Source organism: Sceloporus undulatus, chromosome 6 (assembly GCF_019175285.1).
Source record: "Sceloporus undulatus isolate JIND9_A2432 ecotype Alabama chromosome 6, SceUnd_v1.1, whole genome shotgun sequence".
NCBI lineage: Eukaryota > Metazoa > Chordata > Lepidosauria > Squamata > Phrynosomatidae > Sceloporus > Sceloporus undulatus.
In genome coordinates, this window is record NC_056527.1 from 168,554,019 (window position 1) to 168,575,629 (window position 21,611).

At 44.8% G+C, this 21,611-nt stretch overlaps 2 protein-coding genes across 7 annotated transcripts in view; one reads left to right on the forward strand and one right to left on the reverse strand.

The window, feature by feature from the left end:
* The window catches only part of SMAD3 (SMAD family member 3), a 44,358-nt gene extending 37,936 nt beyond the window's left edge, over positions 1-6,422 (forward strand). For all 5 annotated transcript variants that reach the window (XM_042474962.1, XM_042474964.1, XM_042474963.1 and 2 more), the window contains exons 8-9: positions 75-219; positions 1,735-6,422. In XM_042474962.1, coding sequence (XP_042330896.1) covers positions 75-219; positions 1,735-1,858 — 269 coding nt within the window. In that variant the 3' untranslated portion in view covers positions 1,859-6,422. The remainder of the gene's footprint in view (positions 1-74; positions 220-1,734) is intronic.
* Positions 6,423-7,301: 879 nt separating this feature from the next.
* Positions 7,302-21,590, reverse strand: AAGAB (alpha and gamma adaptin binding protein). 2 transcript variants are annotated; one of them, XM_042474975.1, is made up of 10 exons: positions 21,451-21,590; positions 16,721-16,911; positions 14,701-14,797; positions 14,423-14,512; positions 12,299-12,382; positions 10,972-11,054; positions 10,199-10,295; positions 9,649-9,753; positions 9,258-9,307; positions 7,302-8,836 (listed from the first exon to the last, which is right to left on the reverse strand). In XM_042474975.1, the coding sequence occupies exons 1-10, from the start codon at positions 21,515-21,517 to the stop codon at positions 8,759-8,761; spliced, it is 942 nt and encodes a 313-aa protein (XP_042330909.1). In that variant the 5' UTR covers positions 21,518-21,590; the 3' UTR covers positions 7,302-8,758. The 2 variants fall into 2 exon arrangements, with proteins under 2 accessions (XP_042330909.1, XP_042330908.1); XM_042474974.1 differs by having other exon boundaries at positions 10,121-10,295.
* Between the last annotated feature and the right edge of the window lie 21 nt (positions 21,591-21,611).

Sequence of the window (21,611 nt, forward strand, 5' to 3'; positions counted from 1 at the left end):
CTAGTGTGTGTTTCTGTCTGCATGTGATCACACATTTACAACGGCCCTGGTGTGGGCTTCTGTATCTTTCACAGGCTGTAACTTGAAGATCTTCAACAACCAGGAATTTGCAGCTCTTCTGGCCCAGTCTGTGAATCAGGGCTTCGAGGCTGTCTACCAGCTGACCAGAATGTGCACCATCCGGATGAGCTTTGTCAAGGGCTGGGGAGCAGAATACAGGTCAGAGGCTGGGGGATGCTGGAGGGAGAGGAATGGGATCCATCCCTACATCCTTCTCTATCACCTTCCATCCTTCCTCCCTCCCTGTGTTCCTCCCCTTCCTGTTTTCCTTCCTTCCTCCTTCCCTGTGTTCCTCCCTCCCTTGCTGTCTTCTTTCCTTCCTCCCTGTGTTCCTCCCCTTCCTGTTTTCCTTCCTTCCTTCCACCCTGTTTTCCTACCTCCCTTGCTGTCTTCCTTCTTTCCTCCCTGTGTTCCTCCCTTCCTGTTTTCCTCCCTTCCTTCCACCTACCATTTTCCTCCCTTTCTGTTTTTCCTTCCTTCCTCCCTCCCTATTGTCTTCCTCCCTTTCCATTTTTCTTTCCTTCTCTTTTTCCTTTCTTTTTTCCTTTCCTTTCACCCTGCCCTCCTTCCTCCATCATCCTCCCTCCCTCCTTCTTTCCTTCCTTCCACCCTGTTGCAAAAGGCATCTCTGGCCATCCAATCTGCTCTTGAAATCATCCAACAAGGAGGAACCACTACCTTCTGGGTTAGTCTGCTCTACCGATGAACAGCAATTGCCATTGGGAAATAAAACACAAGCTTCAAATTAATATTTCTGGTTGTGCAAAGAAGGAAAGGAATTGGGCAAAGCCAGATGATTGTGTTTAGGTGCTGTGGACCTCAGGGGCCCAACAAAAGGGTGTCCCAGCCGCTTTGCTCCTTGCAGCCAGAAAGGGGTTGCATGGAGTGGAAGGGATCAGCTTCCAGCCTTCTCTTCCATGGCTTTCCCCTCCTTCCCTTCTTCCGATCAGCTGAGGCCGGAGCCTGTCCCTGGAGTGTAGCGGGCCTCTTCAGTTACCTCTGGCCACTTCTCCAGATGTCTGGAGTCCATCTTGTTTTGAAATCAGCTCACTCCCTGCCGGGGCGGCTTTTCGCTCTTGGCCAAGCTCCTACGGCTCTTAATGAGATCCAGATGTGTTAGGCGGGGGGGGGTCTGGCCCTCATTCGGGGGTTGTAGTTCTCATCCAAAGCTCTGGTTTGTGCTTTTGGCCTCTGCCTGCAAGCCGACGTCCGAGCCATGAGGCGGCCGCCGCGTCTGGGGATCTCCGCGCCAGGACAAAAAAAGGCCCTCCTCCATGGCTGAGCCTCTCATGGGCCATTTTCTTATTCCTGCAGATGTCTGAGACCTTCCCTTATGCCAAAGAAGTGCCCAAAGTCTCTTACATCGGAGGCGCAGACAGCCCCTCCTGGTCTGGGAAGGGATGTTAAGGCTTTTTTGGGAAGATGACAGGGTAGCTAAAATGGAGGGTTGGGTTGTGGTTCCCAAAGACCTTCCAGAAGCATAGCTTCAAGCTGGGAGAGATGAGCCTTATTCTCACCTGCACAGGTGGAGCAGAGGGTTTGGGGCAAGGCAGGTTTTTCAGTTGGACTCCAAAAATCTCCTCTCCTCCTTTGTCCCCAGCCAGTTCTGTTGTTGGGAAGCAAATGGCTTTGGTGTTCTAAGTCATTCTTCTCCCTATTTTCTTTCCTTTCTAGGCGGCAGACAGTCACAAGCACGCCTTGCTGGATCGAGCTCCACCTGAACGGTCCGTTGCAATGGCTGGACAAGGTCCTCACACAGATGGGTTCCCCCAGCATTCGCTGCTCCAGCGTCTCTTAAGAGAAAACAGACAGGGAGTTGTGTCATGAAAGCTGAGACTCAGAAACAGAACCTCTCCAAACTCCTGGCTTAGAACAAACTATGTCAGCCCTTTACCTGAGAATTTTACTTTTTTTACACTCATCTGTCTGAATAACTGATAACCATGAAAAGGAGGACGTCAGGGTTGAGGCCTTTCCAAATTCAGTCCTGCGTAGTAACTGCTCCTTCCTTCCAGTGCCACGAACCTGATGTAGCACCGTTGGCTGAGCTCCTGGTTCTTGTCATCACCCAAATGTTGGATGCATTATAGAAGATGCTTTGACTTCCTGTTCCAAAGGCCTTACATCATGTATTTGGAGGGACACGGCCTCCCTATAGTTGTTTTCAAAGCCGGTCTCAAGATGAACGAGACTATGGATAGCCCCTGCCCCATCTTGCCACTTGGTTAGAGAACGTCCGATGGGAACAACTCAGGAAGGATCGAGAACCCCTTTTCAACATCTCCATTTTGAGCATTGGCTCCTGCATCTCCATTTCTTCCTGCTGGGCCAGTCTCTGCTAAACCTTGGGACAGGAAAGTTCTTCAGATTAAAATCTGGCAGCAACGGATGAGATTCGGAAACGGGGGGTATCTTGCAGCGGTAAAATTTGCAAGTGATGCCATTGCTGTCGTGATTTCAGAGATGGGGCCTGCAAGCATTGCCCTGTTAAAGACTTAATGCTGCAGCAGGGCATGCTTTTTCATGATGCCTTTATGCCAGGGAGATCTTGCTGCTTCCTCTAGAGGAGTTTGGCTACTTTGCTAGTATGTGAAGTTCTTCTTGCATTGGCTTCATCCACTCTTGGAGCATCCTCATGGTGTGCCAGTCCTCTTAACCATTCAAGATTGCTTTCAGGGGTTAAAGAATTCATTAGGAGAGATGTTCTCCAAAGTGCAAACTTCAGTGGATTGTCAGTGAAGGACTGAGGGAGAAGGGCTGGAAGGGGAGGCATTTAAAAGAAAAACGTGTCTAGGGACAAACTGAGACAAGTGCATGACTCTGCACTGCACTGACCTTTGGTCACACAACTGTCCAGCAAAAACTGATCTTCCCCTCTCCTAAAGAAAGGCGGACAATGTTATTTGGTTAAGAAATGCATGTTTGGCCTCTCCAGAATTCCAAAATTCCAATTCCAAGATCATTTAAATCGACCTTTTAGTTCCATTAGTTCTTGGTGGTTGAGGAAGAGATAAACACTCTTGCTGTCCTGTTAAAAGAGTTTGCGTTGTGTGTGTGAGAGAGTGTGTGGGTGGGTATGCATGCACATAGCATCTGGTGTTCTGGTATTTTTCTTGATGGAGAAAAAGAAAACCAGAGTGTGCTGACCATCTGGCCTGAATCCAGAAATGAGAGATGGTCAATGCCCAGCCAAGATGCGTGGCTAGAATTTAGGAATGTCCAGACAACTAGAGCCTCGCTTCTAGCAATGTTCAAAAGCACATATCCAACCCCCTTCTTTCTTTGCTAGACCAGATCAGCCAGTCTCCTTGGCAGGGACCTGAAAATGTTACTAGCCCTTTAGCTCAGACTTTCCCCTCCTTTTTAAAAAGCTTAGTATAATAATAATAATAATAAAGGCTTCATGCCTCAAACAGTTCCTGGGGAAAACATTTGAGACACCTTGTGGCCATTGTAGGATGACTCAAGAGACGGCTGAAAACGTGTCGCGTGGATTTTGTGTTTCTGTAGTTGGTAGGACTTGCAAACATTGCTCAGATCTTGCAGAGTCTATCCATCTGTAATATGGTCTGCCTCTTTTCCTACTGTCTTACCAAGCGTTATTGCCTTTTCTAGGGAGTCTAATGAAGACATATCCGAAGTACAACAGTCTCAAATTTAGTCATCTTGGATTCTAGGGAGAGCTCAGGCTTGACTTGCTCTAGGACAGTGGTTTTCAAGCTTTGGTCTTCCAGATGCTTTGGATTTCAGTTCCCAGAATTTCTGAGCATTGGCCATACTGGTTGGGTCTCCTGGGAGTTGAAGTCTAAAACATCTGGAGGTTCAAAGATTGAGAACCACTGCTCTAGGACCCATTTATTTGTTTTTCTAGCAGTCCTTGGTATCTGCAGAACTCTTTTCCTGCACAGCACCTCAAATGAGTTGATTCTCTTTCTGTTCGTGGCCTATATTGAAGTGCTAGAGTAGATCTCATCACTTCAGTGATTACAAACTTCACACCAAACATGTGGAAAATTGCAAAAACGCACTGACCCCTTCCAAGAACCCCAGAAGGCTGTATTACCCCCCAAATGCCTCCCATTTTCTTCTACCATCTTTCTCAAAATGCCAACAAGCAGTGACACTTTGCACCCTGTGGCCATTTGGAGAGGGACTGCAGATGACAATAGAGGCTTGCTGGGATCTTGTAGGGCAGCAAATCCGGTCTGGATTTTAGCCCAGATTTTTAAGGCACTGTCCAAGGTACTCCTTTAAAGTTCAGGCCAAGTCCAAGAACAGATTTACTTCCTCTACTAGGTTAAAAAGCCACCAGTTGTCACATGGGCTGGACCATACTGTTTAGAGAACACAATAACAATAGATAGAACAATAGAGGAAATACTGGATTTCAGGGGACTTTGGAGTAGACTTTGCACAGGGTTGAAGCACAGGATTAACCCTCTGTTTCCAAACTGAGTCCCCAGTCTTCAAAATACGACTCTTTTTCTGACTCTAATTGAAACACTTGGCTCTTGCTTGTTTGTAGTCTTGTCCATCATTCTCATGTGCCGCATTTAAACTCTTAAGACGAGAAGCATTTGAGCAGTCAACATGACATTTACTACATGCGCTCAAGATGCACTCTGCTTTTCAACAATGACATTGTATTTGGTTGGCACTTTTACAACACAGTTTAGGGCTGGGCTGCTAGCTCCGATGAAGCTCTGCCTTGGGCAAAAATGGTGAAGCACATGTGTGTGTGTGTGTGTGTGTGTCAGCTCTGTATGTCTGCGAGAACAACCTGGCTTTTGAATGTTTCAGCTTGTACAGGACTTTCATTATGTAGCACCAATTAGACTGTATGCGTTATCTGTCCTGGAATCTCTTTTTAGCCGTACTTCCTTGGCTACTGTACAAGACCTAGGCTGTTGCCACCGGTTTAGGAGTCACTTGCTGGCCCTCTGACTCTTTGAGGCATACATTGATCTTATACGGCTGCTGGCAGGTGTACCAGATTGCCTCGAGCAACTATTTTTACCTTTTATTTCTTGCTAAGTGGCTGGCGAAACAGTTTTTGTGTTGTTTTAGTTAACGTATTGAACAAAGTTGCAGGACACTTTATTACGATGATAATCATTTGCATTTCACTTGCTGTAGAGATACAGCCTGCGCTATCAGTTCGTAGCAGTAACTTGCAGAAGGAATTGGAAAATCTGTCAGAGGCCAGTAGGACATCTAACCAGGGCAGCAGTTAAAAGATGGAAAAGTGGTCTGGAGTAAGCTGTTTGCAACTCGCTACCAAGGCTCCAGCAAAGACTTATTTTTTTATGAAAGAAGTCAGATTCACATTTGCATCTGAAGCCAGTTGCAGACTGGTCTTAAGGCGGCAGGATGGAGGCTGGGTTTGCAAGGGCATCAGTGGCACAACGCAAAGACCTTCCACAAACCCAAGCACAATAGGGAGGAGGCAGGTGGTATCCTAAGTAAGACTATTTTCTAGGGTAGAGCAAGAAATTAAGTAGCCCCCTTTTATATCCACTAGCAAATTTTGAGCTGCGTGGTTAAAAATGTTTAATATAGCCTTATACAGTATATATTTCCTTATTTATGTAACTTCTTTTGTTAGCCAGAGGAGGTATTTAAATTTTTGTCTTAAAACGGGGCTTGGGGTTGTTGTTGTTTCTTTGGAAATTTTGAGGATTTCATGACAGGGGGGTGTTTAAAACACACACAAAACTAATGAAGCTGGATTTGGGGAGTTGCAAATGATACAACCCAAATGAGAGGAAACTCAGCCCTAATTCAGCATGTCCTTAATCAGTTGCCAATGGAAAAGGGCTAAATTTTGGCTGGATTGTACCCACCGTACCTGAAATACTGGAGTCTCAATGTTCCCCCTCACTTTCGTTCTCTCATCTTTGACGCATCACATCTATTCCTGGTGCTGCTGTGGAACATCTCTTATTTTTGATAGACTTGAACAGAGACCCTTGCTAACCTTGTTGAAAAAGAAGAGCTGGATCACTGCAATCCTTGTTGCATTTTCCTGCCCAGGAGTGACATACTTTAGAAGTATCCCGTTTGATATGGATTAAATGGGTTGGCTCCCTTCCTTGCAACCCATTCCTCTGCATTTGGGGGTCACTTGCTTCAAGGGGGCGCAATGGTCAGGACTGTCCTACGTTGCTTTTACAAACTTTAAATGGAAATGTTTCTCCCCAGCTCTGAAAGAAGTGGTTTTCTGCCAATGTTTTCTTTGTTTCTTCCTTCTTTTATACCTGAGAATTGTGCATTAATGAACCTTTGCTTGTCTTCTATGGGTCTTTAGCCTGCTAAGCTTATTTTTTATTAAAAGCCTATATCATCCGTTTCTTATGAAAAGAGCCTGCTTGGAGTGTCGTTGTTGTTGTTTTGTCATTCTCATAAACTTTAATGATTTCTTTCTCATTTCATGAAAAGACCCTTTGGATTAAAACAACACAAGAGGCCATCAATGGAGCATCCGCTTCAGTCGGGTGGGAAAGGGGAGGAAGAACACTGCAAGTCAGGGATGACAGCAAAGAGTTGGTTTTTGATTGTTCGCTTCTTATATGACAACAGCTGGTGCCCAATTGTTCAGGTAATTCAACTGAGAAGCTTTGTATGACAGCCGCACTAAATGCATACACTTATCCAGTATATACGGTTTTAAAGAAATGTAGCAATGGCCTTTGCATCACTTTCCTCTCCATTTGGGACCATGGTACTAGGGGAGGTAAGTCACTGATTGTTTGGGGGCATAGAGTTGGAAAGGGCCACTACAGCCATTTAACCCAACCCTGCTACCATCAAGGAATACAACATTAAAGAAGTCCTGGGAAATGTCCATCCAACCTCTCTTTAAAGACCTCTAAAGACAAAGAGTCCATCATGCTCTGAGGCAGTCTCTTCCATTGCTGGGCAACTTTTACTGTCAAGTTCTTCCAGATGATTAGATGGAATACCTTTTCTTGTCATTCGAATCCGCTGATCCATGGAATGATGCAACAGCAGAAAACCAGTTTGCGACATCTTCTACATAATATTCCCTTGGATATTTAAAGATAGCTGTCGTATTCAGTCTTCTCCAAGTTAAAAATACCCAGCTTCCTCAGTCGCTACCTTCTCGCTTGTTCACCCAGTTTCAAAATTTTGCAGGCGGATCACATTCTTTCTGCACAACTCCAGGCCCAGCGGACCTCCCAAGATTTTCAAAGGGAGAGAAGGAGCAGGACAGCGAGAGGCTGTATTTAAGCAGACTTTATTCAACTCATTTTACAGGTCACCAAAAAGAAAGGAAAGGTACAACAGGTTAATGTCTCGGCCACACTCAACAGCAAAATGGTGCAGGAGCTCTGCTCATCTCTTATGTAATGAAGTAGCCTGATGGATTGGGGCCCAAGTATATTTCAGGAAAACAGAAAAAGATGCACCACTGCTTTTACATCTTCAATGAGAAGATGCTGGTTTTGGCCCAACATCAAATTTTAACTTGATTCTTTTTGTTTTAAAGTGCTTCCACTGATTGGAAATATGTTGGACTAACAGTAGTTGAGGATTCATCTCTTCCAGTGAACTGGATCATACATTCTGGCACTAATGACTAGTCAGATAATATAGCTCTCCGGGGGAATATATACACATCATTTTGCCCCCAATGAGTTAATTTTTTTGACTACAAACTGGCTACTGTCTCTGTACATGTGAAACACCTTTCCCTCCAGGATTGGCAGCATTCAAAGTGTGAATATTACACTTGTTCATACCAAACTGCAAATTCAACTTATCAGCCTGTGACTGTCAGATCCCATGTTGGAAAAAAGTTTAACCGTGTTCCTTTAACTCCTTGTTAGAGAACCCCTTCGAACCCTATCACTTGCCACCTTCTTTTAGTCTCTCTGACCTATAACTGATGTTAATCCAGATAGCTACAAGGGGTTTGTTACCTAACACCCACCATCACAGACAAAATAATATAATCTGAAACCTTAACTGGGCTTGTGAACATCTCCGTAGTGGAATGATGCATAATTTTTCTCCTTCCACCGGTTACTGCCTTTTTCTTTCTCTAGCTGCCAGGGGAGATGGAAGGCAGGGACTACTGAAAAGCATATATAATTTTTTGGCTGCAACATCAAAACTAGGCTGATCAGTATTCAAAACAGGATTCACAAATGCATTACTTGCCTATGCAAAATACTATTCTGGCTCAAAGCTTTCCCTTCATGGACAACCACCTCTGAAGAGATCATGTTTCCTCTACTCCAGTCATACCCCAAAGTTATTGATGATTATTCCTACCCACCCTTCCCCAAAATCTTGGTCTCTGCTTTGAAATGACGATAAATGAAAAGCTCACAAAGGAGAAGCATTACAGAGAGGTTTCTAGCCAGGTCTTTTCATCAGAGTTGGACCATGTGTTGCTTCCCCAGAAATGCAACAGGATTACCAGAACAGACCTGCTACGTCAATGGCTTCATCACCTGGTTTCCCCATCAGCGGATCCAGGCAAGCCAACAGCAATCTAACTTTCAGTGCAGAAACAACATACTCAAGGAGCAGCCCTCTTTCAAGTCTCTCAGACGCTGCAAAAATCTAGGCCTTTTGTCAAAGAAAAAAAATAGCTACTGCAGCCAACAATTGGTGGTGTTTACAGCAGAATAACCCGCATCCATTCCACAGCACACCAATTCCTTTGCCTCTAGTTGTCCTCATCAGAAGACAGGCCTTCGATCTCATCTCTGTCTCCACCAATGGCCATCCAGAATGCTTTGGCAACCTGTAAAGTGAAAGCCAACAAGAAAAATTCAAACACCTAGGAAACCTTCACTATCTCTGCAGCAGATACCACATATGTTCTAACAAACCCCTACACCCACCATACATTTTCTTAAAATCTCCATAAGAAATGACTTGAAGGTACATAATAACATGACAAACCTATCACCAGGTTTTCATGGCAAGATTTGTTCAGGGGTGGGTTGTCTTGCCCCTCCTTTGAGGCTGAGAGAGTGGGACTTGCCCAAGGTCACCAAGTGAGTTTCCATGACTGAGTAGGAATTCAAACCCTGGTCTACAGAGTTGTAGTCCAATGCTCAAAACTGCTGCAATGCACTGGATCTTATAATCCCCCCCAGACTCTAAAGAACTTGTAGTGGCATTACTACTTAGAAGAGAATGACACTGTCTGGAACCCTCACCTTTTCTGCATGCAGTTTTCTCTGTTCATGAGGCAGTGTTGCTGCTTTCTCTGCAGTAATAAAAATGAGAGGAAAGAAACATTACCTCCAGGTTTGCCAAAGGTCTAACTATCATGAGTATCATGAGTCCTGGTCAATGCAATTTGTCTCAGGCTACCCATCTATCAGTACTGCTGGAAAAACTACTCTTCCCAGCATTTGCACTTTGTGACAAGGGGAAGGTGAGGACAAAGGGAGAGCGAGCGAGCGCTCTTTTCGTTTTTCTGCTTCTCTGCTGAAGCAGCAAAGGTTGTTGTGGTGGACACCTCTGGTGTCCTCTCTCAGTACTAGACAGATATAGAATAAAAAACAAACTAATTTTTGAAGTCTGAAGGCTGGTTTCAGGAGGTACCTTTCATTTCTTTCAACTTGGAGAACAGGCGCTCAAAGTTCTCTAGATCGCCTTCCCCTGCAGTGAGACTAGCAAGTTCTTGGATGTCCATATCCAGCACAGGATCTGCAAGAAACAGAAAAGTAAAATGAAGTTAATATTTTTTTTTGTTTTTTGTGGGATTCAGATTCTTAACAGTCCTATGCAGCAAAAAGAATCAAGATGGGGTGCTTCGGTCTATAGCAGGGGTGGAGACAGGGCAACCTGCAGTGGTTCACCAAAGCCCTTTCTTCAGTCATTGGAGTCTCTCTACTACCCCAATGAAAAAAGAATGTTTTTGTAGAAAAATGGAGCCCATGCTAAAAGTTGCCCTTCCCACATCCCTCATTTTATTCCCTCAAAGCATGTTAAACTACAGTAAGCTTCCTAGGACTCTTCCAATGGAAATGGGAATCCCAGAGAAGAAATGAGGAGTCTCCATGGCTGCCCACACCTTTTCTACAGGAAGCCTGTGGGAGGTTAGGATGGGGGTTCTCTTTGCAGCTTCCCACCAAGGAACGCTTCCTCTCACCAGCAACAGGGCCTGTCTGCACACCATCTGCATCAGCTGCGTCTTCTCCAATGCCGACCGGAGCAGAGTCCGCTCTCTCTGCTGGCAAGGGATGGAGCTGTTGCACAGAGGGAGAAATGAAGTTAGATGCAATAGCGTTTGAAACCAAGGAGCCTGTGCTGAGCTCCTGCTTGATCTGCGGTGAGCTCTGGAACACAGGGCATCTTCAGACTGTGATCACAGCAGTTAAGTTCCCTGCATAAGGAAGATCCAAAATTCCCAACATCTAGGCAGGTGTGGGGTTACTCTACATTCTGACAGCTCAGTATTGCATGAGGAATTTTGTAACCCCAGAATCTGAGGGGTGAAAAACTGCAGAAAAAACAACAACCTGTGAATCCCTGATGGCTGTAATGATAGAAATGGGAACTGTGCACTCTGACACACCCATCATCCCTCACCACTGGCTCTTCCAGCTAGGACTAATGGGAACTGTACTGCAACACCATCAGGAAGGCTGCAAGTTCCCATGGTGCCTCTAGGATTTCAAACCTATTCATATACATCATGGGCACTGTATTCCAGACAAACATACATGCAAGTCTGCAAAATTCATTTTAACCTATCTACCAGTCATGAGCCCCCCTCCCCTAAAAATAGTTCTAGGGTCCTTTCTAGCTCTTGCAACAGGAGTAGGACTGTCAGGGAGTCTGAAGCACTAAAGATGAGGAAGCTGAACCAGCAAGGAGAAAATAAATGCAAGAGGAAAAGGAATTTTAAAAATTACTGTTTACTTCTGGAGCTTCGTTTTCCTCAGAGCGAATCCTGCAATTTGTACCCGCCAAGGCAGGAAGAAAGCCAAAGCCCTGGTTCATATCTGAAAAGAAAGAGCTGTCAGAACAACACTAAAGCCATGCAGGTTGCTAAGGAGGAGTAAGCACTCCTGGTGGCTTCCGTATCAGTGGAGTGGTGATATGCTCTGGGACAAAACGCCAAACTCTATCCCCCCCAAAGAGGTCCAGCACCAATGAACCCTCCCACCACCTCTGGCTCATTTATAGTTCACACTAAACCCTAGAGAAGGAGAAGACAAATAGAGTAAATAAAACAAAGTTTAGAGCTAAAAATTAGTCTGCTAACATTGCCCCACTGATTATTGTAAAGTATCGTTTTGATACTCGGTGTAATTGACAATAGTGATCTCTTCTTGTACTAAATGCGGCTATTCTGTACTGAACAAAAATTCTGCAACCTGCAGACTCAGATGTTGCACGCTACGGTGTTCACCCCTTTCTAAAGGGGCATCCAGACATGCATTAAGACACCAACAGGATTCTCAACCAACCCTTTAGAATACTATTCTGCAGGTTACTGAAGCTGGCTGCCTATTGCAGCTGAGTAGTTTACTTTGAACAAAGTCAAACAAAGGAAGTCGGTGTCTACCAAAAGGCCTCCAAACATGCCACATGGAAACCAACTTCCTCTGGCATTCGCTTCGTAGGTACCACGCTGAAACCACTGCAAGTGATTAAAAGAAGTCAGAAGGCCTTCTGAATCAATCCGTGAGGTAGAGGGAAGTCCCCTGCTTCCTCCCCTCCACAGAATCCGGCACATGATGATATCTGGCTCCACCATAGCGTGCAACATCTGAGTCTGCAGGTTGCAGAATCCAGGAAATTGAACAGATCTCTGCCTCCTACCTTGAGACCACAAGATGGCTGACATTTTCCTTGCCTGCCAACTAAGCAGACTGAAACAGAACCCTTCAAAACGTCCCACTGGCATCACAGGACCAGCAATTATGACATTTTGAAACCAGCAAACGTCTGCTGCCATATTTGTATCTGGTCAGTGTTCTACTTCAAAGGAAAACTTTTAAATTGTGCTTTTGACCATTAACAAGTTGTCATGGAAAGGTTTTTTAATGTGAGGATGGGGATACTGTACATCCTGACAATGGAGAGGACAAAGTTCTAGTACTTAGTTTACAACCCTAGAAGCACATTTCCAAAAGCTAATACCATTACAATCAATGAGACTTGATTAGGTATGCCTAAATCTGCTCCACTCACATGTCAAGGAGAACGATAAATTTCTGAAGGCAGGCTGAAATCAACATACCATTTTTCATCACCACATTGGACCAGACATTGGCATTTAAGGCTTGGATGATTCGTTTTACTCCTGTAGATTCTGGGAAGTCATCTAAAGGGGTGGAAATACAAAGAGTCAAAAGGATCCAAGAGACAGAGGCGGTGGCAAAAAGTCTGCATTTTACTCTCCAAGGCTGTAGTTCTATGCAGACCCTTCCCTGGGAATACAAACTACTGAACTCTGTGGCTTTCACTTTAAAGTAAGACTTGTATAGGAATATGCTGTTAATTTAATTGCTCTGTATACCACTATTGGAAACATCAGCCCCCCCCCCCCAAAGCCTCTTTAAATTCTGTTGAACGTCTTCTGAAGTTCTGCCCCTAAGCATCAGTTTCATTCCAGTTCCTAAAAGCAACATAAAGCATGTTTTGCTGGGTAGTATCACACTGTTACTTTCCTATTAAACACAGAAGTAGTGTATGCAGTCTTGCACCTTTGGCAAAGAGTAAGATACAAATAGAGACCAAACTATATGTGGATGTTAATGGTGTGGTTTGTTCTAGAGTGAACAGCTTTTCCCCCATGAACAGCCAATGTAGGCAGACCTCATGCAGGCTGAAGAGCTGGGGGTGATAATGGGGGGATAGAGGAGGCTTGAATCACAAGCTATGACCCAGGTGGAGCCTCCAGGACAGCTGTTTGCACAGGAGGAAAGCTCCTGCTGAAGCAAAAGAGATCTTTTGCCCATTCCAGTGTAAATAAACTGGGTGTGTGTGTGTAAAAGTTTGAATTGGGAAGGGCATGCTGACTATTTGTAGAAGAGAAACACCGCAATCAGGGACAAATCATACAAACAATATTACGGCTTGTTTGTCCCCAAGAGGATAGAAAGAAGACTTTTGTATTTCCCCCCAGCTCTTGCTGTCTCAGGATGCAGCTCTTGCTCAGCTCTCAAAACGGAAGCTAGTCAGGAGGGGCAAGAGCCTCAGCCGCCTTCCATTCGATCACCTTTTAGAAAAATACTGGGATGACAGGTTGCCGAGTAAACAAGAGAATTCAATTCACTGGGGTGGACTTTCTCCAGCACTGACTCAAAACAAACTACAGAAATGGAGATGCTATCAAAAGGCTGGAAACAATTCAGCCAGCTCCGTTTTATTGTTAAACTGATGAGTCACATTGCATTTCCCCCAGTCCCCACCCAGCAAACGGGTCTCTCCAATGACACATCAGTTGTTCTGCTTTGTTTTAAAATTAAAACTCTGAAAATATTTGGATGCTATCAATCTGGATGACATTCTAAAACAATGGAAGGCAACCTGTAGCTCTGACAACCTCTGACACTGAAGGAGTCATGCTCATCACTCTGGTGCCTTCCTTAACCCTAGAAGAGAAGGGCCAGTTGCAGGCAGAGAAACTGGAGGAATCTGTTCAGTTCTTGGAGAAGAAACACACTCAGAAGAGAGAACCTGGAGGAATCTCTGATGAGATCAAAGCAAATAACCCAGTCAAGCTGAGGAGTAAATTACCCAGGTCAAGGGAAACAGGAGTGCCACTCTGTTCTGGTTTGATCAGACCTCGCATAGACTTCTGTGTCCAGTTTTGGGCACCTCGGTTCAAGGAGTAGGTTGACAAGCTGGAATGTGTCCACAGAAGGCTGACCAAGACAGTAAAAGGTCTGGACACCAAGCCATATCAGGAATGGCTTAGGAGGTTAGATATATTTAGCTTGGGGAAGAGTAGACAGAGAGGTGACATGATAGCCATCTTTAAAGATGTGAGGGAAATGATGGGGTGATCTTGTTTTCTGCCACTCCTGAGATTATAACACAAGCTAATGAATTTAAATGATAAGAAAAGAGATTCCACTCAAATATTAGGAAGAACTTCTTGACTGTAACATAAAGTTAATGAGCTGCTTCGGAAGCTGGTGGACTCTCCTTCTTTGGAAGTCTTTAAACAGAGGTTGGGTGGCCATCTCTCAAGAGTGTTTTAGCTGTCTATTTCTGCATGTCAAGAGGGTTGGATTAGATGGCCTTTGTGGTCTCTTCCAGCCCTTATGAATTTATGAAGTCTATGCCTGGCATTATGCTTTTTTAGGATGGCAAACTGGCACCTAGAGGACAGGAGAAGGAGAAAGCTGGAACCTACCATCTTCATCAGGAAGCTCTTCTGGGTTGAGCTCCACCAACTCAAAGCCATGCTGGATGCACCACTCCTGGGCCTTTTGTCGACTGATGCCTAAAATGAAAATAGAGAGAAATTGGGCTTTCCAGGAAGTGGTCATGCTGCCTTTTACATCTGTGTTAGACCCTTGACTAGGGTGCTTGGGTGCAGAAGCAATTTCTTTTGGTGGTATCTGGAAGTGGACAAAACACATTCTGTAAGTAACTTGCACACCAGCTAAAAGCCTGATCCCATTGTCTTACCATTTTCAGAAACTCTGTCACAGACCAAAATCATCACTTCTGGAAGCCACTCTTCTATTAGGGGAAACCACACAGAGATGCTGTCCAGCCCAGATATCTGTAAAATCAAACACAAGTTTTTGGCTTCCTCCCAGTTTTACATTCTACATGTAAAAACATAACAAGTGCCCTGACCCAGAAGCAAAGCTGGGAGTCAACACTCTTCAAAAACAGGAGAGATCTTGAGTGGGATCCAGATTTAGCCACAGATAAAGCACAACAATTGAGATCAATGGGATTCAAGTTAGTTATGTCAAAAAATCAACTCTGAGTATGGCTAATTCTTGACCCCACCCAACTATTTCTTTTTAAAAAGAGGCTACTTGGAAATCTATGTCTGAAAGTATGATGCAAATACACATACAAACATGAAATGCAAAGAGAGTGTCACCATGTGATTTGTTAGTGGTTTGACCTGAAATATCAGACGCACACACAAAAGTGAGAATGCCCAGATTTACAGGCTGAACACCAGATGTCCTCAACCTGAAATGTAACATATAACTTCACCATCTGTTCCATTCGATAAATGTCAGCTTGGAAACAAGTGACTTTGATTCAGAAGAGCTAAAGGAGAGCAGAAACCAGAATATCTTGCCATAACATCCAAATACTTATGCCTGGCCAGCAACTCTGTTACATCAATACAAGGGTGAATAAAGTACTCCCCGTTTCTGTGGAGCCTGTTTCTGTGACTCCTAGGCCCCCAAAGTATGTATTTTCCCTGGAAAATGATTAACCATCCATTTTGAAGCCAAGCCCTCCCTCCAGTCCATCTGCCTTGGTCCAGGCCTCGGAGGTAGAGAGGAACTGCTGGACCTCTTACCCTTTCCCTCCACCACCCCCTTCTCCTTCTGTGTCATGTCTTTTTAGATTGTAAGCCCAAGGGCAGGGATCCGTCTAACTAAAAAGATTGCATGTACAGCGCTGTGTAAATTTACAGTGCTTCATAAATAAAGGTTAATAATAATAATAATAATAAATAAAAATTAGTTTTTGTCTCCAAATGTGCCAAAATCCCACTATGATTCCACTTCAGTTCCCATTGCTTTATCCTATGAACCTCATGGCTTGTAGTTTGTTGCTGCAGTATAGCTCTTTGGCTGGTAGTTCTAAATACCCCTCTTTAAATTGCAAATCATGAGATTTCACAGGAATGAACATGGCAGCTGAAGTAGAATCAAGCACTATAACTGCACAGGATAAAAAGGCCTCTGGTGTACTGAAAGGGTTATTCCTCTTTCTAAAATCCAGATCAAAAACATGGGCATTTTGTATCTCAGCATTAACTAACACAGCTGTTCCAAACATTCAAACAGAAACAAAGAGAAACATAAGCCTTTGTGATGTTGCCTCAAACCAGGAAACAAAATTCTAATGGAGTCCCTTGCAAATTTCACAATGCCATACAAAACAAAGCTATCTTGACTGGACAGAAGCCATGCAATTTTGCGCAAAACAGGCAGCATCTTGCAAACTGCTTAACAAGTTTCCAGTAAATTGATTTCTGGGAGTAATATGCATAGCACATAACAAACATTTCCACTGACTATGCTCCACTAATGGAAGCGATACTGTTCAGCTGGAATTTCCCTGCAAGCATCTTGCCAAAATTGGGAAGGTTATTGAGACTGGAGAACTACAAAAAGGCTTTATGGGGAAAATGCAGTAATAAAAAAGAGGGAGAGGACCTCATAGCATCATATCAAAAGTAGGAAGACAACATTAAGGAAATGAGAAAACAGACATTGGGATCATCACTACATGCTTCCAAAGGATTGGGGATAAAAAGTGTGAACTGGAGTGCCCTCTTGCTGCTACAAGTTCTTATTCACCTAAGTAATTGGGATAAGCAACCTCTGAACCACCTCAGCACACTAATCTTGTTATATGCTGAAGCCACTTATATTATTAGCTAATACCGTTTCCAGTGGCAGAGTTACAGATGTCAGGGTTAATTGTGACAGTCAGAAGTACTCACCGTGGAGCTGTCAAAATAAACCAAAAAGGCCTGCACAGCTTCGGCAATTTCAGCCGTCACGAGAAACGTGTTTGGCACAACGCAGAGGTGGATGGAAGCCGAGTAGTATTTGTTGTCTATCGTCCAGGGATAGAAACGAGCTCCGCCGTCGGTGGAAACATCCTCTGGAAGCTCTTCCTTCCCAATGATACCTGAAAGAGAAACATGAGGGACCTGACAGATTAGGCGAAGCCCATCTTGGGAAGTTTGGGCAAATTTAAGGACTAAGAAAAAGTTACTTTTATACTTTGGTTGGAAATTTGGTCCGTATGATGTAAACATAGAATACTGTGAAGGAAAAAGATTATGAATGTATTATTTTTGTTTTTTAAAAACCAATAAAGAATATTTTTTAAAAGGAAGTAGGCTCCAGCCTACGAAAGCTCACGCTACCAACTTCTTTCTTTCAGTTAGTCTCAAAGGTGCTACATGATCCCTTTGCATACTGATTTTTCAGACTAACACAGCTATATCTTTGAACTGGGAGTTGTAGTTCAGCATCATCAGGAGGGATGCGCACCTCCCTTCCTGCTCTAAGGAGCGCCAGTTAGCGCTTAACTGATAACATTGGAGCAACAAGTAGTGCATGAAAAGTGTAATCGCTGCAATTACAGGGTTTAAGAGAAGACCCACTTTGTGGAAGGAATCGGGCCCCTCTGGAGCGGCCCTCCCATAAAGCTAATGGTTAGCTTAGCCCCTTCATCTGCCCACAGGGAGGAATGATCCGTCTGCCAACCATTTTGTCCTGAACCACTCCACCACCCACATGTCTTCTAAAACCCTTGGAAGAAACACATTCGGACACCTCCCTCAAAACCACAGAACACTCCCATGCAAATACGACGCAGCCCTCCCACCATAATGACACCTTTCTATATCTAGCTGCGGAGAACCTATCCATTTTGGGATAAGATTTCAGGTCTCTGCTTGCTTTTGGTCTCCAAAGAATCCTTCCAGACACCTGCTGCAACGGCAAAAGCGCGTGGGTTTGGAAACAGCGGTGTCTCGAGAAGAGCGCTCACTTTTTCATTTCTGATCTCCCTGAACACTGGAAGGACCCTGTGGTTTCACATCTAAAGAGCTGTGAAAATGAAGAAGAAAAAGCGGCCACAACACTTAGCCATGCCTCAGAAGGCCAACCTCTGTGGTTTGGGTTTTCACAGAAGCCAAGCCGGTTTTGACTCTGTCCTACGCTCCTCCTACAAGCAAGGACTGCCATAGGCAGCCGCCTGCCCTTTAATTTGCAAGGCAACTACAAAGCATCAGACCAAAGAACCCATCCTGAATGCAAGGGCTCAGGCTGGACTATGTGAAATTACATACTCTGAATGTTTACGTTCAGTTTATATCCTGCTTCCTTCCAATATGGGACCTGACCTGTCTGGCAGAATTGCTAAAACAAAATACAGTGGTTTGGTACCCTAAAGGCACCAGATCCTGTCTGATCTTGGAAGCTAAGCAGAGTCAGACCTGGTTAATACTTGGAAGGGAGACCGCTAACAAATACCAGATGAAGGAGATGAGGATTCCTTGCCTAAGAAAACCTTACGGAATTCCTGGGGTTGCCATAAGTTGATAGGCAACTTGAAGGCGCATACACAATCTCAGCTACCACATAAAGGATGACCTCACATGTAAGTCAAGGACAGGTTTGGGGGCCAAAGTTATGGATTTTGATGTGACCCGTGGATAAGTCGAGGGGGAAACTTAGGGGCATGTAACAAAGGATGTAGGATGAAGCAAAGGAAAATGATGCAAAATTCCAGCTGGCAGAACTCTTTGTATTCACACTAAAGGCTGGATGAATGAGAGCAGAGGAGAGTCATTGGCAGGATACAGACTGCAACCGCCCCTTAGCGCCATGTATTGGGGACAGGGCAGCCACAACGGCAGCCCAGAGGCCCCAATCCAGTGCTTTTTGGGACCAGGGAGAAGCGGCAAAATGCTGCTCCTCTCTGGTCTCGAAAAGGGGTGTCCTTGGGGCTTCATGCCCCAGGACACCCCAGGAGCCGCCCGGGAGCCGCTGGCAGGAAAGAAAGGGGCCACTCAGCCCCTTTCTCCTGGCTTCATTCCTGCAGCCATTTGGTGGCTGCAGGAACAAGGCACTCCTCAGGAAGGAGCTCTGTTTCAGAGCTCCTTCTGGTGCCGCTGAAAGAGCACCACAAGCACCCTGCAATGGAGCGAGCACGTCATGGCCGTGCCACGCCATTTTGATGCGTCTACAGGGCGCCGCCATTTTGTTGTACAGAGTATGTACTAGGGTTGTGGGGTGTCTGTAAGCGACGCCCCGAGGCAACCCTAGTACGTATTCAGGCCGGTACAAAGCACCGGTCTGTGTAGCATCATTGCTTTCAGGACAGATTAGGCTCTTCCTTTTAAGAGTTAAAGTACAGTCCTAACATTGACCCATGGATAGGTCAGCTCAGGTTTTTGGAGTCAATTTTCCGACCAAAATTTCTGGAATTATATATAAGCATATACAGTATGTTTGGTTCTGTCCTATGATACAATGCAAAATATGTACATTTACTTTAATTTTAACACACACACTCCATCACAGCCTACCCACAACGTTAGTGCAGCATCACCAGAAGAACGCAGCCACTTCATTTGACTTTTCTTTCCCAAACAAATGTATCATTTCCCACACTCAAAAAGGTTTGCAAAAAAAGAAGAGTTGGGCGAAGTGAAGAGAGAGGGAGGGGAACGCAGATGGTTACGTAATACTTTTTGTAATCAATGCCATTGTAATTGCTATGGTTTGTTAATAACATGTTACGTATTATTTGTTTATTTATTCAACACATTATTAACAAACCATAGCAATTACAATGGTATCAAATTAAAGAAGTGTGACCTAACTATCTGCATTCCCTTCCATTCCACTCGGCCCAAGCCTTCAAAGTGTTCCCAAAGTGGTCTTCATCTGCCCTGGCTTGTAAGTAAGCGGCTTCAGTGTTTCCATTCACCTTCTTCTGCTTGGCTGGATATAGGAACAGAGCGATTCCTTGGTGTGTCTGGAGAGCCACCTGGCGGAATGAGCTTCGGTCGGAAAACCTCCCCCGGAATTGCAAGGAGCCTTTGGTCCAAAACACATCGCAGAAACGATCCGGTTTGAGACGGCTTTAGCTGCCCTGGTTCAATGCGAGGGAACTCTGGAAACTGTCGTTTTGTGAGAACTTGAACCTTCTCTGGGGCCACAATAAACTGCAATTGCCAGGACTCCCTCGCATTGAGCCAGGGCAGTTAAAGCAGTCTCAAACTGGATCATTTCTGCAGTGTGTTTTGTACCTTTGAAAGCTGATACAGCAGCTGTTTTTAAGATCCCAGCAATTCCTAGCAACCTTGTTGTTGTTGTTGTTGTTGTTGTGAAGTCGAAGGCTTTCATGGCCAGCATCCCTAGTTTTCTCTGGGTTTTTCAGGCTCTGTGTCCATGTCCTAGAAGAGTTTGTTCCTGATGTTTCGTTGGCATCTGTGGCTTTGGCATCTTCAGAGAACGCTGTTGTTTTTGTTGTCGTTTTCATGCAGGCCTCATATGTGTTTACTGGCTGTTTCCCAAAATAAAGTCATGTCAAACAGATACAGTCCCTTTGCAAGTGTTTACTCTTCCTGTTTCATTGCGGCAGTGAATCCCGCAGCTGCCTTTGCGAAGAAGCCGTTTTCACGGAGGGTGTTTTTATGGCACGTCATTCAGATATTAAAATCTTGCCCAATGGACAGAGATCTTTTAGCTCCTTTGAGACTATGATGATGATGATTATTGATAATGATGATGATGCTTGTAAAGTACCATGAAAATTTAAGTAGCTTTACGAATAAACATTAATAATAATAATAATAATAATAATAATAATCCACTTGTCCCTCCCTCTTTGTTAGGGTTAGGGGCACAAGGCCCCCATTGTGAACATGGGAAAAGTGCAAATAACAAAAACACCATCTTTTTACCTGAGAGGACGCCTCTCTAGGAATCTCTAGGTCCTCCAGAGCAACTCTCTGGTCAGCATCTGACAGACACTGACCATAGAGTTGCACTGGAGGAGCAACAAAGGCCCAGCGGAGTGTCCTCTCTAGGAATCTCATCTTTCAGTGCAACGTTTAGTTAAAGCTGACCATAGAGTTGCACTGGAGGACCTAGAGATTCCCAGAGAGAACATATTAATCAAATCCGCAAATATGGAGGGATGAGTGCAAAATGCAACAAAGGAATGAATAAACATGGAACCATGGATAAAACACGGGCAGCACTCTGCACATGCTCAAAGGCCCTCCGCCGCAAGCCTCAGAGGAAGGGAATCTGCCCACTTTGCTTCCTTTAGGGCTGCAGAAATAATCCACTTTGACACTGCTTTAGCTGCCATGGCTCAATGCAATGGGATTATGGGAATTGTAGTTCTGAGACATTCAGTCTTCTCTGTCAGAGAGCTCTGGTGCCACGAAGAACTACAAATCCCAGAATCCCTCAGCATGGATAAAAGGCTTAATCAGTGCAATGGAATTATGGGAATTGTAGTTTTTGTGTGTGGCACCAGAGCTCGCTCTCTCTCTGACAGCTGTCAGGAATCCTTAGCATGGAGCCGTGACATTTAAAGCGGTGTCAAATCGGATCATTTCCGCAGCCCGGGAGAGGCAGAGGCGCCGCACAGAGATGACGTCACGAGGCGCAGGGGATTGTGGGGGCGACGACTCACGTTTCACCAGCTCTTCCCCGGGAAACTCCGCGTCGCAGCTGGTGACCAAGGCGCAAGGGACGGCCATGGCTCCCGCTGGCTGCTTCAGAGCGGCCTTCTGCTTCCCACTTCCTGTTTAGGCCCCGCCCCTTCCGCCTCTTGGGACCGTACCATTCTCAAAA

Excerpts from the sequence above, each read along its gene's own strand:
- AAGAB (XM_042474974.1), bottom strand. The coding sequence starts at position 21,517 with ATGGCCGTCCCTTGCGCCTTGGTCACCAGCTGCGACGCGGAGTTTCCC. Across the intron at positions 14,798-16,720 it reads TTTATTTTGACAGCTCCACG|ATATCTGGGCTGGACAGCAT; the intron begins GTGAGTACTTCT and ends TTGATTTTACAG. Across the intron at positions 12,383-14,422 it reads AGAGCTTCCTGATGAAGATG|ATGACTTCCCAGAATCTACA; the intron begins GTAGGTTCCAGC and ends CCACCCCTTTAG.